The 15,851-nt window shown below is 37.0% G+C and overlaps 1 protein-coding gene across 1 annotated transcript in view; it reads right to left on the bottom strand.

The window, feature by feature from the left end:
- Positions 1 to 2,276: 2,276 nt before the first annotated feature.
- The window catches only part of USP34 (ubiquitin specific peptidase 34), a gene marked incomplete in the record, with an annotated part of 5,849,982 nt that continues 5,836,407 nt past the window's right edge, over positions 2,277 to 15,851 (bottom strand). The window contains 2 exon segments of the mRNA XM_044061224.1: positions 2,277 to 4,422; positions 4,425 to 4,708. Coding sequence (XP_043917159.1) covers positions 4,099 to 4,422; positions 4,425 to 4,708 — 608 coding nt within the window.

Raw genomic sequence — 15,851 nt, 5'->3', positions numbered from 1 at the left:
AAGCCTTCTATAGTTATATCAAGAATCTCCACGGCAATACCCAGATTTGCTCTGAGTTACTGCACAATGGTACCTCCTATACTGAGCCAACAGATATTGCCAACATACTGGCTGCCAGATTCAGTGCCAACCCCCCCCCCCAAAAGGACCAATCTCAATACCGGAAGAATGCCAGGCACCCAGCATTACTGCAGTACAGATTAAAGCTGCATTGTCCAAGGCCAAGAATAAAGCTTCTGTATTACATGGGACCCGACAATATCCCTGGCTGTGTTCTACATGAATTACAAAGTGAACTGGCACCACATTTGTGTGCCTTATTCACTCATCACAGCCCCACCTCAGGCTTTGTCCCTACCGAATGGAGCACTGCTACAGTCATCCCTATCCATAAAGGGGGAGTGACTACAGACTCTGGAAATTATCGCCCCATTAGATTGATGAGTCTGATATGTAAGGCTATGGAGCGCATCATCATGGACCTACTTAAAAAGGATATAGTGAATCTCCAAACTCTAGAGCCCATGCAATTTGATTTTGTGAAAGGTAGATCATGCCAGCTCAACCTGGTTGACTTCTTTGAGTCAGTCACGAGAACTGTGGATGAAGGTAAGGCAGTTCTCATACAGCCTACCTCGATCTGGCCAAGGCCTTTGGTACCATTCCTCACTCAGGAATTACTGATAAACTCATCAAAATAGGCATCAACCCCTATATCGTTAGGTGGGTTGCAAATTGGCTCATAAGATAGAACCCAAAGTGTGAAAGTAGCGGACTCCAAGTCAGACTGTTGACCAGTCACGAGTGGAGTCTAACAGGGATCAGTCCTGGGTCCTCTCCTGTTTGGCATCTACTTCTCAGAAGTCCAGGCCAATACAGAGGGACTCTGGCTGATCAAGTTCGCAGACAACTGCAAGCTGGGAGCCATTATTAACTCCCCAAATGATGCGGACATCCTACAGAAAGGCCTCACTGAGACCAATGACTGGTGTCGAAACCATGGCCTTAAGTCTAATGCCAAAAAATGTGTCATCCCCTTTGGGAAAAACTCAGTTTCCACTAATTACCACATCAATGGGAACTCAATGAACACTGAAGACATTATAAAAGATCTGGGGACACAGGTTGACAGCAACCTGTCCTTCGACCGCCACACTGCCACTGCGGTCAGAAAGTCCTTCTATGTGGCACATCTCATTACCAAGGGTTTTGCATCCAGGAAGAAAGAGGTCATCATTTCTCTCTACTCTTCCCTCATTAGACCAATCATACAGTATAATGCCCCATTTGGCACGTACCTCACTAGACACCTGCAACAGCTGGAGAGGCCACAAAAGTACCTCATGAAGAGGATCCTAGACCTTAAACACACGTCCTACATGGACTGACTCAAAAAAACTCCAACTATTCTCTGTCTCATATCGTCTACTAAGAGGCAATCTCTGCATGACTTACAAAGCCATGTCTGACCCAGCTCTGTTAGAAATGCTACATCTAAAGGAAATCCCAATCCCTCCGCACCACACACTCCAAAGACCTCAACCTCATTACCATTCAACAGAACATGCTGAAGGGGACTTGGCTGTTGAAATGCATTGAAGATTACTACTATTTTCAGGTTGTTGACAAAGTCTCAGATGTTAGCTGCTAGTTTTAGTTATCCCTGACAACTTTTGTTTTTTAAAAGTGAAGTAAGATGACATGAAAGTCCAAAAAAATTTGAAACACAATTTAGACATCACACGATAATTTTCTCTGACCATCCTTTGACCAAACACAATACTGAAACAACTCTGAAATTCTGTAGAATTAACAACAGAGCAGATTCTTTACTGAAACTGCATTTCTTGAACAAATATCTAAATGGTTTCAAGCTGAAATGAACTTAAATTCAAATTTTTGCAAACCATGGAAAGCACTACAGAGGAAAAGGAGTATTAAAGGGAAAATTGATGTGGTGTGTGACAACTTAACGCAACAAAAAATTCTTAACGGATGACTTTTTCTCACATGAGAGCCAGCTATTGATATGATATTTAATGTGCAGCTAAGCTTATTTTCCAGAAAACAGCCTATCTGATCTTGCTTACTTTAGTTTTCACATGGGAATACTGGGTACAAGTATTTCAACAACAAAATAAAAGTGGTCACTGCACACAAGTGTTTGCTCAGAATTACACTTCCTCTTCTTGTAGAGTTTCTAGACACTTAAAAGGAAGACACCATAAAGTATTAGACAATTGAGAGTTTGACTACAATTAGACAAGGACAACAAATACAAAATATGCACCGCTTTTTACTGACAAGAGGTAGAGGGAATAATACAGGAATGAGGACTTCTACTTTCATGACAATAATCAGAAAATAAGCAGTCAGCTGGCCTATTAACATGAGTCCGTCTGAATCTAAGGGCAGAGACCAAAGAAAACTTCTTGGATCAAAACAAGTAACCTCTGAAAAACTGACTCTGTGGCTGAGGTAATAAGGATCGGTGACATTTTTAAAAGAAACTAAGCTCAGAGGCCTTGCTCGTCAAAATAAAAGATACAGCATAATTATACGATTGTCAAAAACAGGGTTTCTGAAGACCTCACTCATGCCTAGTGTATGACAAAAAATGAAAGCACAAGCATCATTTACAGATGACATTTTAGAACATGTAAGAAGCCTCTCACTGGTAGCTTTTTAATTTAAATATGTTCACAGAGAATACATTATTCTCCCCATGAAAAGTATATTACAACTTTAATAAACTGATTGAGGTGACTGCTACAGCCTGTTTAGCAAACACATTTAATGAGGGAATGGGAACATTTTGAGATGTGCATTACAGGAGAGTTAAGAGTCATATGCAGCATACTACAAGTGCAAACAGAGGGTAGCAATTCTAAAAACTGAAGAGAGTTCTGTGAAGAAAACATACAGCAGTTAAATAATCTGGTTTCGAGACCCCAAATAATGTTGCCTCATGTATGTCTTTCATACCTTATGTGCACACACCTGAGAAATAAGATAATGGTGCCTTGCATTATACAGCAAGACAACCACTACAAAGTACACTCCCACAAATGTTTATACAAATCGGACACAAAATGGTCATGTGGAATTGACATGACAGGAATCGCAACTGCTGTATGTGCAAAAATATTAACATTTTAAAACCATTTGAAGTGTAAGTATGAAATGTTAAAAAAGGTTTAGTTTGTGGGCTTTTAAACAAACCAAATCATCTGACAAGAAGAAAAAAATTAGTGTCAAACTGTCAACAGTTTTTCAATGCAACAATAAGGTTTAAACAGAAGCTGCTGCTCAAAACTGTGGAATGTGGTTATTAAATATTTGTAGCAGCACTTTAAGAGACAGGCAACTCTACAAGTGTAAAAGAAAGATCCAGTAAGCACAGTCAATGTTGGGCACATACAAGATTAATTTATAAAGTAAAAAAATAAAGCTGAAACTTTTACATCAAATGTGCTTTATTTCTTCCACAGGTATTCTGTTAAATAAAGCACCATATATATATATATATATACATATATATATATTTATATATATTTATACTGTCAGGCCACAGCTATAGAAGATTCTTAACAGAATCAAATTTCATGTGGTTTTTTTCTCTTTTAGTATACAAGTAAACTTAATTTGGATAATAACCACAGAATCTGAGGCAATTTGCCTCTATTATAAGATAACCACAGAAATCTGAGGCAATCTGCCTCTCTTATAAGGTACAAAACTGGCACAAAGAACACCATATTATACACAGTAAAAATGTCATAAATTTAAATTACATCTTGTATAGGGCATGATGCCCCTCCTCCTGCACAGCCAAGTCTGGATGAAAAGCCACTAAGGAGAACTCAGAATTATGTAAAACATCCAATAATCTGCTTCCCCTCAATAAAAGTATGCTGCAGATACAAACCTTTCAATGATCTGTAGTCTTGTTTTCCCCGAATCAAAACAATTTCAAGCACAGTAACCTATCTTTTGTCATTCAAGCAGGGAACACTCGACAAACTGAAGCACAGAACAGAAAAAGCAAAACTTAAAATAGCATTAAAAGATTTAAAAGCAGACATGCAAGAACTAATGTCAAGAGACAGCTCTGTTTCCTTTTGCAGATATCCTTGTGGCTATATTAATTGCTGACTGTATGGTCCTACATAAAGTGTCTAGCAGATCCTGCTGCGTATGACTGAACAGTCCTCTGGAATGAGCACAGCTGACTGATAAACTAGTCTCTGGATCTTGGGAAGAAGGTTCTTGACTCTCACAGTTTCTGAGCTCTGCTAGATCAGATAAAACAGTAGAAATTGATGTGGAAAGGAAATCAGAGTTGTCGTCTGTTGTGTTTAGGTGTTTTGTAACATGGGGTTCTTTCAATTCCCTACATTCTTCTAGTTTCCCTCTCCTTCCAATAGCTCTTCAGTGTGCTGTGGGTTAGTGCTTAGCTTTACATCTTCTGAAAATGTGGATGAAGTTTCCATTTTATAGTCTCTGACAGAAACATTTTCTGGGGACGGAGGATCCTGTTCAGTGCCTGGATCTATTATAGAAGAGTCTCTTGTCTCGTTATCAGACGTACTTGATGGAGTTAATGCCTCCCTGGGCTCAGTTTTCAAATCACTGTTACAGCTGTCTACTGTGTGTTCTTCATCACTGCTAACCCGTCTTCGTTTCACAGGTGTGGCACCTTCATCATCTAAGAAACACAAGTATATTAAAATATCTAACAATAACTTACATCACAAAACCTGCATTTGGTTATGAACTTTGCAACTACTATAGAGGGATATTCATCACTGTACAGCATAACAGAGCTAGTCATCAGAAATGTGAACTGTTACATAAGGTAATCTAAATGGAGACAAAGTACAGCTGTTCAACTACAGCTACAATAACAGTAGATCTTTGATAAAAAGTCACTATAACAGTAAATCACAACACTTAGGTTAATCCATCCTTACCTGTGTAGACGCAAAAAGCAATTGCTCTCTTATTCCCTGTATGTACCAAAGCACATATGGTGGTGGAATATACACACATATTGCTCATAGCTCATTCATAAATCCTGCACCACTGCATGTTTTCTTCAGTTCTTTGATCTCTAACTGCTTGACAGGGAAGGGTGAATATGGTACACAAATAGCCCTTCCATGACACTAAATAACACATTCAATTTTAAATGCAGAGTATAAAGTACTATGGGCACCTATGCATTAACACACTCAAACCAATGGCACTTTTCTGTACACCTTCTGTTCATATCCATAACTCCTTGTGCCATCCAGACATTTTTTGGGTCTGGGTTATTTAACTAAGTGACTTACCAGAAAATAACAGGCAGCAGTAAAGTGGAAGGAGTTATTAACAAAATGACACTAAGACTGTTTATCTGTGATGCCACGCAGTAAAAAAAATGAATCGTTTGTCACTTATTATTCATATTTTCATATTTATGTTCATATTTTCAAAACTAACAGCCCTACATGTTATTAAGGGGTATAGTATAAAATGCCACAGTGGTAATTAGGAAAATACATTGTCGGTATCCATTTATATCACACTACACCGGAGACATTATTAGTTGTAGTAATTATCAATATAAATATTTCTATATGTAATTACTACTTTGAAAAACAGGAGACTTACAAACTGTTGCATTACATTAAGTGAAATCTAAGACTTTGTTGGAAAAAAAGTTTTTAATATCTGCACTGTAACAAGCACATCTAGAGATATATTCTATAACTAAGCACAGGTTTTCATATTTCTGTAAATTTCTCAGTATGTATGCACTCACACAGGAATTTCTTGTCAAGTGAAACCTTGTGTCTGGTTAACAAAATACTCTTATAACATGCCTCTAGGCTGTACAGTTTTGCAAGATATGACAATTATCTGTGAAGGCTTAGCAAAAAATAAAATTTTAGGTGTGTGCATTATAATACAGCATTTATGGAAAGAGTGTGAATGCATTGATTATACCTGTAAAGAATACTTCCTGCTGATAACACTTCTGTTTGTACAGTTTTAGTAGCTGTTATTGTTCACAAACTAGTTAACATTTTTTTATATTATGAAGAACAAAAAAACAGGTAGGAACTTGCCAAACTTCAACCAATGAACAGACAAAGCAATTCCTGTGGAAATAGTAGGAAAAAAGTGTTGCAGCAACCTCCAAAGTAGATAAAAAATTGATTTATTTCAATAATCCAAACCAGTAGTCAAACGTGCTTTCATCTTGTAACCCAAGACTTCTTCAGAACAAATGAAAATACATCAATACCATACTAAAATAGTCCCTGGTAAACAATTAAAGTTGATTGTCAATTAAAAGCCAAAATGTAAGGAAGTCCTTGTAAGGGCAAAAGTTAAAAATGCTTTTAAATTAATTCAAAACCATCTTATTAATGACATAAAATATATACAAGAACACTTCCAAATATTTAAATGTGCAATAATACAATATTACAAAACTATGATTCAAATTTTATATATTAAATGTCTTATTTAAAAATCTTTTTTGATAAAAAATGTCTTCTAAAGCTTTAATGCCTTGTACTTCAATACTGGCATTATACTACATGCCTCATTTATACCAGGGGGGTGGGTGGAATTTAGTCTAAACTGCCACATTAACTCTTCCCTCTCAAGTCTGTTCTTCCAATTCCCTCCCCTCAAGTCACTTCCAACAATTTCTAAAATCCCAAAGTGAAAAGTTTTACATAGTATGTTCCCCTTCAAGTGCCTATATAGGGCATTGTTCTCATCTTCACATTTAATAGCGTAGAGGTGTTCATATATCCTCCTAAGGAGAGCCCTTTCAGTTTTGCCTACATAGAACTGTTGACAGTTCTGACAAACTGCCACATACACTAACCCCTTAGATCCTCAAGAGCCCCTTTTCAATGTAACTTTCCTCCTAGGGGTCCCTATTTCTATGTACTCAACACCCAAAATGTACGGACAGTGGGCACATGATCCACAGTTCCTGTTCCCTCTTGGTAGACCACTTGAATGAATAGGTTGTGCCAATAAAAATTTTAAATTATAATCAGTTTTAAATACAAACACAGGTTCTTTACCTATAAAATCCATAAGGTCATCGGTACTTTTAAACATGACCCAATTCCTTCTCACTATCTGTTTAATTTCCTTACTCAGCTCACCGAATGTTAAAACCAATGCTTGACTGTAATTTTTGTCCCTGTTCTGGACCTTAGTGTTCCCTATAGGTTCAGTTGTTGTTCCTAATAAAGGTTTAAATATTTTTCACCATTCATTCATAACTTCCTCACATATGGGTTATAGCATTTGTGTCGGGTAGCCTCTTTCTATAAAGAAGTTTACCAAGGTAGCCATTTCCCTCTTACAAATCTCTTGACTTGAACACATTCTGGCAAGCCTCACCATCTGCCCTTTTACAATATTTCTCTTTGTGTAACCCGGGTGACTACTGTTATATTACAAATAGTCATTCGAGAAAGTTGGCTTCCTGTATACTCTGGATGTGAAAACTTTTTTGTCCCTGTCCAAAGCAACAGTTACATCCAAATAATTAATGGAATAAGAGTACTAGTAAATTTAAAATAATTACACACTCCGTTAATATAATCAAAAAATTCCATAACTTCCCCATTTTTCCTCGACAAAATAAATATGTCATTCAGGAAGCGGAGGTAGGTCCACCATTGATCTGGGAATTTACTATTAAAAATATGTTCTTTTTCCCATCTGTACATTACTAAGTTTGCAAAAAGGGGGGCACAACTAATATCCATGGCCATCCCTTTAGTCTGTTTAAAAAAAATTCACCCTCAAATGTGAAGAAATTATTTTTTAAAATAATGTCCATGAGGACCATAACGAAATTTAGAAGGTTATTACTTAAGTCACATACTTCCAAGAGGGCCTCGTAGAAAAAAGTCAACCCCTCATAATGGGGAATCGAAGTGAACAAAGCTACATCAATTGTAGCGAAAGTGTTATTCCCATTATAATAGGCACTTTTAATCCTACTTAAAAAAATCCCAAGAATCAAGTAGGATGTAATCGATGTTCTTCTAATTGTCCCTTACTACCCTTTTTACAAAAATACCCAAGGGATAAGACATACTATTTTCAGAACCAATAATTAACCTATAAAGGGGGGTCGGTGATATTTTTGTGGGTTTTCAGTATCCCGAACATAACTGGGATTCTAGGATGGTCAGTACAAAGGAATTCAAAAACTTCCTCATTAATAACACCTTGTAAAAGTGAATCTTCCAAACATAATTGTATTTTTTATGAGCAATATTAATCTCATTCAAGGAAGATCTCTCATATTTATCATCATCCTGTAGCATACTGTAGATTTTTAGTATAATCTGTCTTCACCACAATCACCATACCTCCCCCCTTATCAGGTTTCATAAACCTCAAGTTAGTATTCCCTCGTAGTTCTTTTAAAAGTTGGTTCTCCTCAAAGGACAGGTTGTATTGCCTACATTTAAAATTATAGTAGGACTCATAAATCTCATGTGTACAAACCTTATCAAATGTAGATATTGCAGGGTGTAAGGGTGGGTTAAAACAACTTTTCCTTTTAAAGTTTAACTGTGGTGGTAAACTAGAAGTACCTTTGAATAGGTACCGTAAATTTAACTTCCTTGTAAATAATTTAAAATCCGTAATAGTCTTGAAATGTCTCCTTTCCTGTCAGGTACAAATTGTATACCCTTCTTCAACAGAGAAAAATGGTTCTTAGTGATTCCTAACCCAGCATAGTTGAATATATATTAAAACCACTATAACTTAGTAATACCCCATCAAAAGAGGAGATAATTTCTTCCTCTGTGCTGTCTTGGTCAGTCAGTAATAATTGTTCTCCCTCCATTTCTGATGGGAAGCCTTCTGACCCACACCCTTGTTCCCCCTTGATGTTCTAAAAAATGCCTACCCTTAGGTACATTGTTTTTGTTCAATAACCATTCAGATCTCCTTAAAACTGGATATTCCTGTTCGCAGTTATCTGACCTGTCATTAATGTGGGTGCGTTGTGGGTGAAGCACTTCCTCATTCCCTTCGTTGTTATTCTTATAATATGATCTAGGAAGGGGGTAAGCTATCTTGTCCCTATAATCACAAAAATCCCTGTGGAGTTTCTTGCGCTTCCTTTTCACATTTTCATTCACTTGTTCCTCTATTTTTTGGAAAACAGCATCATATCTATTGCAATCATCATCAAAATAAACATCATTCACAATACTTTCATTAATTTTTTCCACTTCATCAAACAAGCTATTTTTTTATTATTAATAATTATGATGAACTCCATAAGTTCTGTGCCATGCCTGTCAAACATTTCAATAAGTTTACAAAACTCAGGGTCTTCTTTCGTTAACCCATTAGGAAAACGGTAGACCCTCAGTCCCTTAGGTAACCCTCTTGTTCTTAATGCTTTCATTTAAGAACACATTGTCACATTGAAGGTTACGTACCTTCACCAGTTTATTTTCCAAGCCCCTCAGTCTCTTGTTGATATCTCCTTCATTTGACCGTGTCCCTGGTGAGGTAGTATTAGTAGGAAAAATGTCCATATTGAACTAGTCCCTTAGTGTATATCTCCTTTCGTTAATAGTGATTTCCTGCCTTATTTGGCTGCAAGGAATAGATTTCTGTGTGTTAAACTGTTTATTAACAGCTTGCGTTGTCTTCTTTCGTGCCCCTAGGTCTCATATTGCCATTTCCTCGTTCCCAGTACACCCCATGTCTGTAGGAGCCTGGTTGGTTCCCGTCCTTCCCGCACAGCCTCCTGGGCCTTGTAGTCTCTCGACCACCATTTGCAGTTCAGAAACCTTGCCTGTTAGAGTGGCAATAACGTTCATAAGTTGTGTCAAGGTCACAGCTTCATTTCCAAGGATAGGTCTCCGATTTTCTCTACTTTCTCTACCTTCTGAAAAAGAGAAGGTAGACTGGATTCCACAGAGTCGGTATCAAAATGCAAATTGATTTCAGGAACCAACCTGAAAACCCGGTGGGGAGGGAACTGGAAGAACAGACTTGAGAGGGAAGAGTTAATGTGGCAGTTTAGACTAAATTCCACTCACCCCCCCTGGTATAGGCATGTAGTATCATGCCAGTATTGAAGTACAAGGCATTAAAGCTTTAGAAAACATTTTTTTAATCAAAAAAGATTTTTAAATAAGACCTTTAATATATAAAATGTGAATCATAGTTTTGTAATACTGTATTATTGCACATTTAAATATTTGGAAGTGTTTTTATATATTTTTTATGTCATTAATAAGATGGTTTTGAATTAATTTAAAAGCATTTTTAACTTTTGCCCTTACAAGGACTTCTTTCCATTTTGGCTCTTAATTGACAATCAACTTTAATTGTTTACCATGGACTATTTAAGTATGGTATTGATGTATTTTAATTTGTTCTGAAGAAGTCTTGGGTTACAAGACGAAAGCGCACTTGATTACTGGTTTGGATTATTGTAATAAATCATTTTTTTATCTACTTTGGAGGTTGCTGTGACACTTTTTCCTACTATTTCCACAGGAATTACTTTGTCTGTTCTTTTTATATTATACTTTTCCAAGTTTATTTTTCAGAAAAATGTTCTGGAATCAAGACCTATGTAGGCTGCTAGAGGTGTGACATTCCACATCACATAACTGTTAAGGAGTTAATATTTCACTGCAGAATAATGGGTTATGTTAAAACACAACAGAAATGTTTTAAGAACATTAAGACAGCTTAAAAGTACAGTGTAAAAGAGCAATTAATCTTGAAACAAATACACAATAGCAATGATGGTAACCCAAAATATAAGCATACACAGTAGGGCTGTCACTGAGGTGATTCAAACATCTACAGTTTCTCACTAATAATCCATTGGTAGACAACGATTTATTATTTTACAACATGTTTCTCAGCCTGGAAACATTAAAAATCTGGACAAAGTCCCATAAAAAATAGGTACAAATCTGTATGCTGATTAACATAACATTCACATGCATAAAGATGTACACCACCCACTCCAACAGAATTGTGGGATATCAACTTTCAAAGGCAAACTGAAGAACAGACAAACAAAATATGGGCCCAGACCCAATCAATAAAAGTAAATAAAGACATAAAACCATAGAGTTATGGATTGCTTATCACATCAGCGAGTAACTAAATCCTTTGTCACGAACAGTTTCTAACGTTTACATTAAAGCGTGTAGATTGTGTGTAATGTTACCCGCTCTTTGCCGTACAGACAATGCCATCTTTGCAAGATTCATTTGTTAACACTGGTGGCACTATGTAACAAAACTGAACATCTTGACGGCTGCAGCAGAATTCTGCAAAAAGGCCTTAAATCTTATTATTGTTGCAACAGCAGCTGTTAATGTACTTTTCTGCCCTATATACTTCCCAACTGACCAGAGTTTTCACAAAATGTCCAGATTTTTGCCTCTAATTTTTTGGTCTGTTTCTCATAATATTTGTGGTTTCTGGCAGATCTTTTGAGTATTGAAAGCCAGAAAATAATGACACTCATTTTTACTTCAGACTTCATATCCTTCAGAAAAATGCATGGCAACACAAATCCTATTATTCTAGCAAATTTCTAAGATTACAAGAGTAATATTTAAAATCTATCAATTTTTAGCCCGTTGTCCTTCCATTTCTGGCTATGTCCAGGTTACTTGCACTTATGCACCAAGAGGTTGAGAAGTCTACTGCCCTAACTTGATGAACATTGTAGCTACAAGAAAAAGGGAGTTATATGTAATCAATACCAAACACATCAGCAAGATATGCAAGGTCATTTTTCTAGTAAGCAGTCTTATACTGATACGATAATTACAAGTGAAAGTAATTAAACTACCACATTACTGCAGAAGTAGGAGTAAATAAGAAAAATATTCACCATTATAACCACATTCTTCCCATTTATTGCAGCTATTCTACCTAGCCTTATTTAACTGTATTGAAAAAAAAACACTAACTGAAACTGTTCATAGCACACTTAACTGAATGGATTTTGTTGCAAACATTACATTGAAAACTGGTCAGATATCAGACAAGGAGAAACAAAGGGGACCAAATAGAGACATTAAAGCAGAAGAATATGGTAGAATCCTTACAAATGACTTTGTCAGGAAAATATTAAGGTCAGCAGACAAACAAGTAATTCAGAATGTAATCATCAGTGTGAAAGCAGCTTAGCTGTACAGGCAGGATGGAGGGAGATGTATTTATTAGAAAAAAACATACCAAAATTTGTACTAGAGGACTAACTGTTCTTGGGAAATCATCTTTCTAAGGTTGAGCCCTTTCAAAGCAAAATTTGCTACTTGCATATTAATGCAACCAGTGGCCCAAACTGTCATAATTCGTCCAACAACCTTGTGCCACTTCTAGCAACCTGTAGACAACCCTATATCATTGGCTCCCCTAACATGCTTAGCTTTATAGCAATCTGGCTGGGGTCACTACCTAGAACTCGGTGATGGTTGGTAGGCATCTCTAACCCCTCAAACTATATTTTCAAATTTCATGTTTTTGAAGCTTCTTGTTAATGCTCATGAGACAAACTGGCTTCATTCAAAATACTGCCTGTCCACAGCAATTGCTGCTGTGCTGATCGTAATGACTACTGCACTGGCTTGGCACACAGATAAGCGACTGCACTAATTGCATTGTTGAGCATAGAACTGGGTAGTCGCACTGAAATTATGATCGCATTTGATCAACAGAAAATTGGTTCAGAATCCAACTCGCTTAATAAATGACTGGTTGCGGCCCTTTCATACATGTATAATCATGTTTACTTCACCCACACACAACTTTCTTTAATCCTGGAAAACACAGAGGCTGTTTAAACAAGAGCAGTACAAATGCAATCCTGCTCTGGTGTGCAGTACAAGCATACACAGTTAACAAAAAAATCAGTTCTTACTCAAAGACCAGACCAACCAAATTAAGATTAAGCTGTCAACTACCAAACACAGTGTGGTAATTTTGTCTTTGTGAAAAAAAAATCAGAACAGGTAAGTTAAAGATTTATGCTTGTATTGTACCTGTTTAGTTTAAAAACAGTACTATCTTTCTCATCTCGCAAATGTTTCTGTGAGAGGCAATTTAATACAAGTAATTAATTTTACAGTAATGGAGCACAACATATGCAATAAAAAATGCTACACATATCTGTACAATGAAATTTAGAATGAGCTGGACTTTAAGTGACTACCATGTTCAGCACCTCTCACAAGTACATACTGATACGGGCAGTGAACTAAACTTCTCTCAGTCTGAGCAATACAACAGGAATTAGGCAAGTCTCCAAAAGTAAACTTGTTTCTGAGCAATACGGCAGGAATTAAGCAAGTCTCCATGCAAAACTGTTACTAATGGGAAAAATACAGCACACATACCAGTACCAGCAGGAATTAAACAAAACAGTCACCATTCTTTTACCTGATGACTGGTAACGTGAAGCTGATGTCATCGTGCCCTGTAGGTGATGATTAAAAAAAAAAAAAAAAAACCCAGGGAATTCGGAAATTAAAGTGGCCATGCGGGAATCTGTGGTACCCCAATATTTTGGTCTCAAAACTGGCATTTACTGAGGAATTTGGTACGGTTGAGAAGTCTGTTTTACATCTGTTTTATTATACTGTATTCCAAGCACTGTACACCTTACCAAGAATTTTTTCTTAGGTTATTTTGAGTGATCGCTACTGTTTCCTGGTTTTGTGTGTGCGTATTATTTGTATATTTTGTTAAAAAAAAAAATTGCTCTTTCTCTCACTGTTACTGCTGTAATAAGACTGTCATGAAACTGCCTTAAGCAATGGCATTTTATTTAGCTGGATAATTAGTTGGGGGTAGCATTGCACTTGTGGCTCTCTTCTACTTGTGTTTTTACATTACGAGGGCTGGGTTGATTCATCTTTTGGCAAGAGGCGCTTTTCTCGTTTATCTGAGTTAGGAAATACACACAAGGATTCTTAGTCTACTCATTTCACTGCCCAGAGGGCTTATTAGTTAATTTTTCTGTCCTAGTAAAAATTTTGCATCTTAGAATTTGTTTGTGGTATCTTCTACTGTAGCAAACACCTAGAAAGCAAATTTTCCATGTGGAAAGGTCCATAAAACTGTATCCTGTAAAGCAGCAATATACAGTAAACACCTTGCGCACTGACAAGCTTAGAGCTGCTAGTTGGGCATAGAGTGGCAATACCTACAGATTTAGTAGAATGCAGGATTGTGTAAACATTAAAGTTAGTAGAATTTAGTACTGTTTAGTACAATCTGCCCCAATAAAGTCCTCTTATTAGTCTGCATAAACAAAGCACCCTTAATAGTTTTCTAACACCAATACACCACCCCTTTATAGTTCATCAATCAAAGGACTGGAGAGAATAGATATTCAATTTCCTAGCTTCTCTCTAACCAGCTTGGTGGACATGGGCATCTTTAGACAATGAAACAATTGTCTTATATTTACAGACAACCACTTAATCTTTAAAGAAGCAGAACACTATGTGAGGTGTGTACTTACATAATGACACTGGAGGCTAAATTCTCGCATGCAAGAGCGCTTTGGGTTATTGAAACCACACACACAAACACACACACGCAATAACAACCTCACATACACGCAGATAAATGTATGCTGAGGCAATTAAAAGCAATCTTCCTAAACAAAGATCGCCCGGACCACCTGTTGTCAAAGCTATGCCTCAGCAAGCCCAAAGGCGGCTGTAAAAAACATCACCACACATAGCGTCACTCTCACCCCCAAACACTACGACCCTAAGGTAAGCAAACACACTTCCCAGGACTCTCATCATAGAGGACACCATTGTAAGATATACTGATGTCCCTCTAACCAAGCTGAAAAAGGAAAAGATAACTGTTAGTTTCTTATCTGGAGCCAGATCTGCCAAATCACACATACACTCAAGTCAACAAGCCACAAGTACCAGTATGACTCCATTATAGTCCATGTAGGCGTAAATGACCTAGATGTACCTCCCTGGACTACATGCAGATAGACATTATGGATCTTTCACACTGTGTGTTTCAGGCTGATATGAGCCTAGCACTGAGCAGCATATTACCATCACAGAGAACGATGCCACAATATAAGCAAAAAATGACCAATTTCAACAACTGGCCATCTTTCTGGTGTCATTCTAAAGGGCTCCAATATTTGCAAGCGTGTAAGGACATGGTTAACAGACCACACTGCTTTGCCAAGGCACCTTTCCCTTTATGGTTTCAAACACTGGCTACAAACTTTATTCATCACCATACTGCCTTTTTTAGGCAATGTCAAACTGACAAACCTACCGACATAGAAAAATCAACTCAACTGAATCTCAAGATGTTACTGCTCAATGACACGAGCTTTAAAAAAAAAAAAAAAAAAAAAAAAAACTACACTCCCTACAAGCCCTCTCCACACTTGAGACTATAGTCATCTGTGCAGTTACCAACACAAGATTTAAAGTGGCAGAGAATACTGGTAATGCAAGGGTTCAGTACATTCCACAATTTTAGACCAGTAGCTGCATAAAAAAGAAGTTATATACTCACCATAACATTACATCTGTATTAACCATTTTCATTCTTTCTCAACTGATGGGTTCAGATCCGATCCCTCTGATCCTACTCGGCCATTGCTAAAAAGCTTGTGGCAACCAAAAAACTCTCAAGCTTCTTCTTTACCCATCATGCATCAACCCCCAAGTACTTCAGAGATCTTCTTTGCTGACTTTGGAGAAAGGAAATATTTATAGTTAAATAGGAAAAAGACTACATCTGGAGCTGAATATAAGGGACAG

Source organism: Protopterus annectens, chromosome 1.part0, assembly GCF_019279795.1.
Source record: "Protopterus annectens isolate FY-2018-M chromosome 1.part0, PAN1.0, whole genome shotgun sequence".
In the NCBI taxonomy this organism is placed as follows: domain Eukaryota; kingdom Metazoa; phylum Chordata; order Ceratodontiformes; family Protopteridae; genus Protopterus; species Protopterus annectens.
Note: the sequence above shows the minus strand (reverse complement) of the source record. Positions and strands in the feature narration are given on the sequence as shown.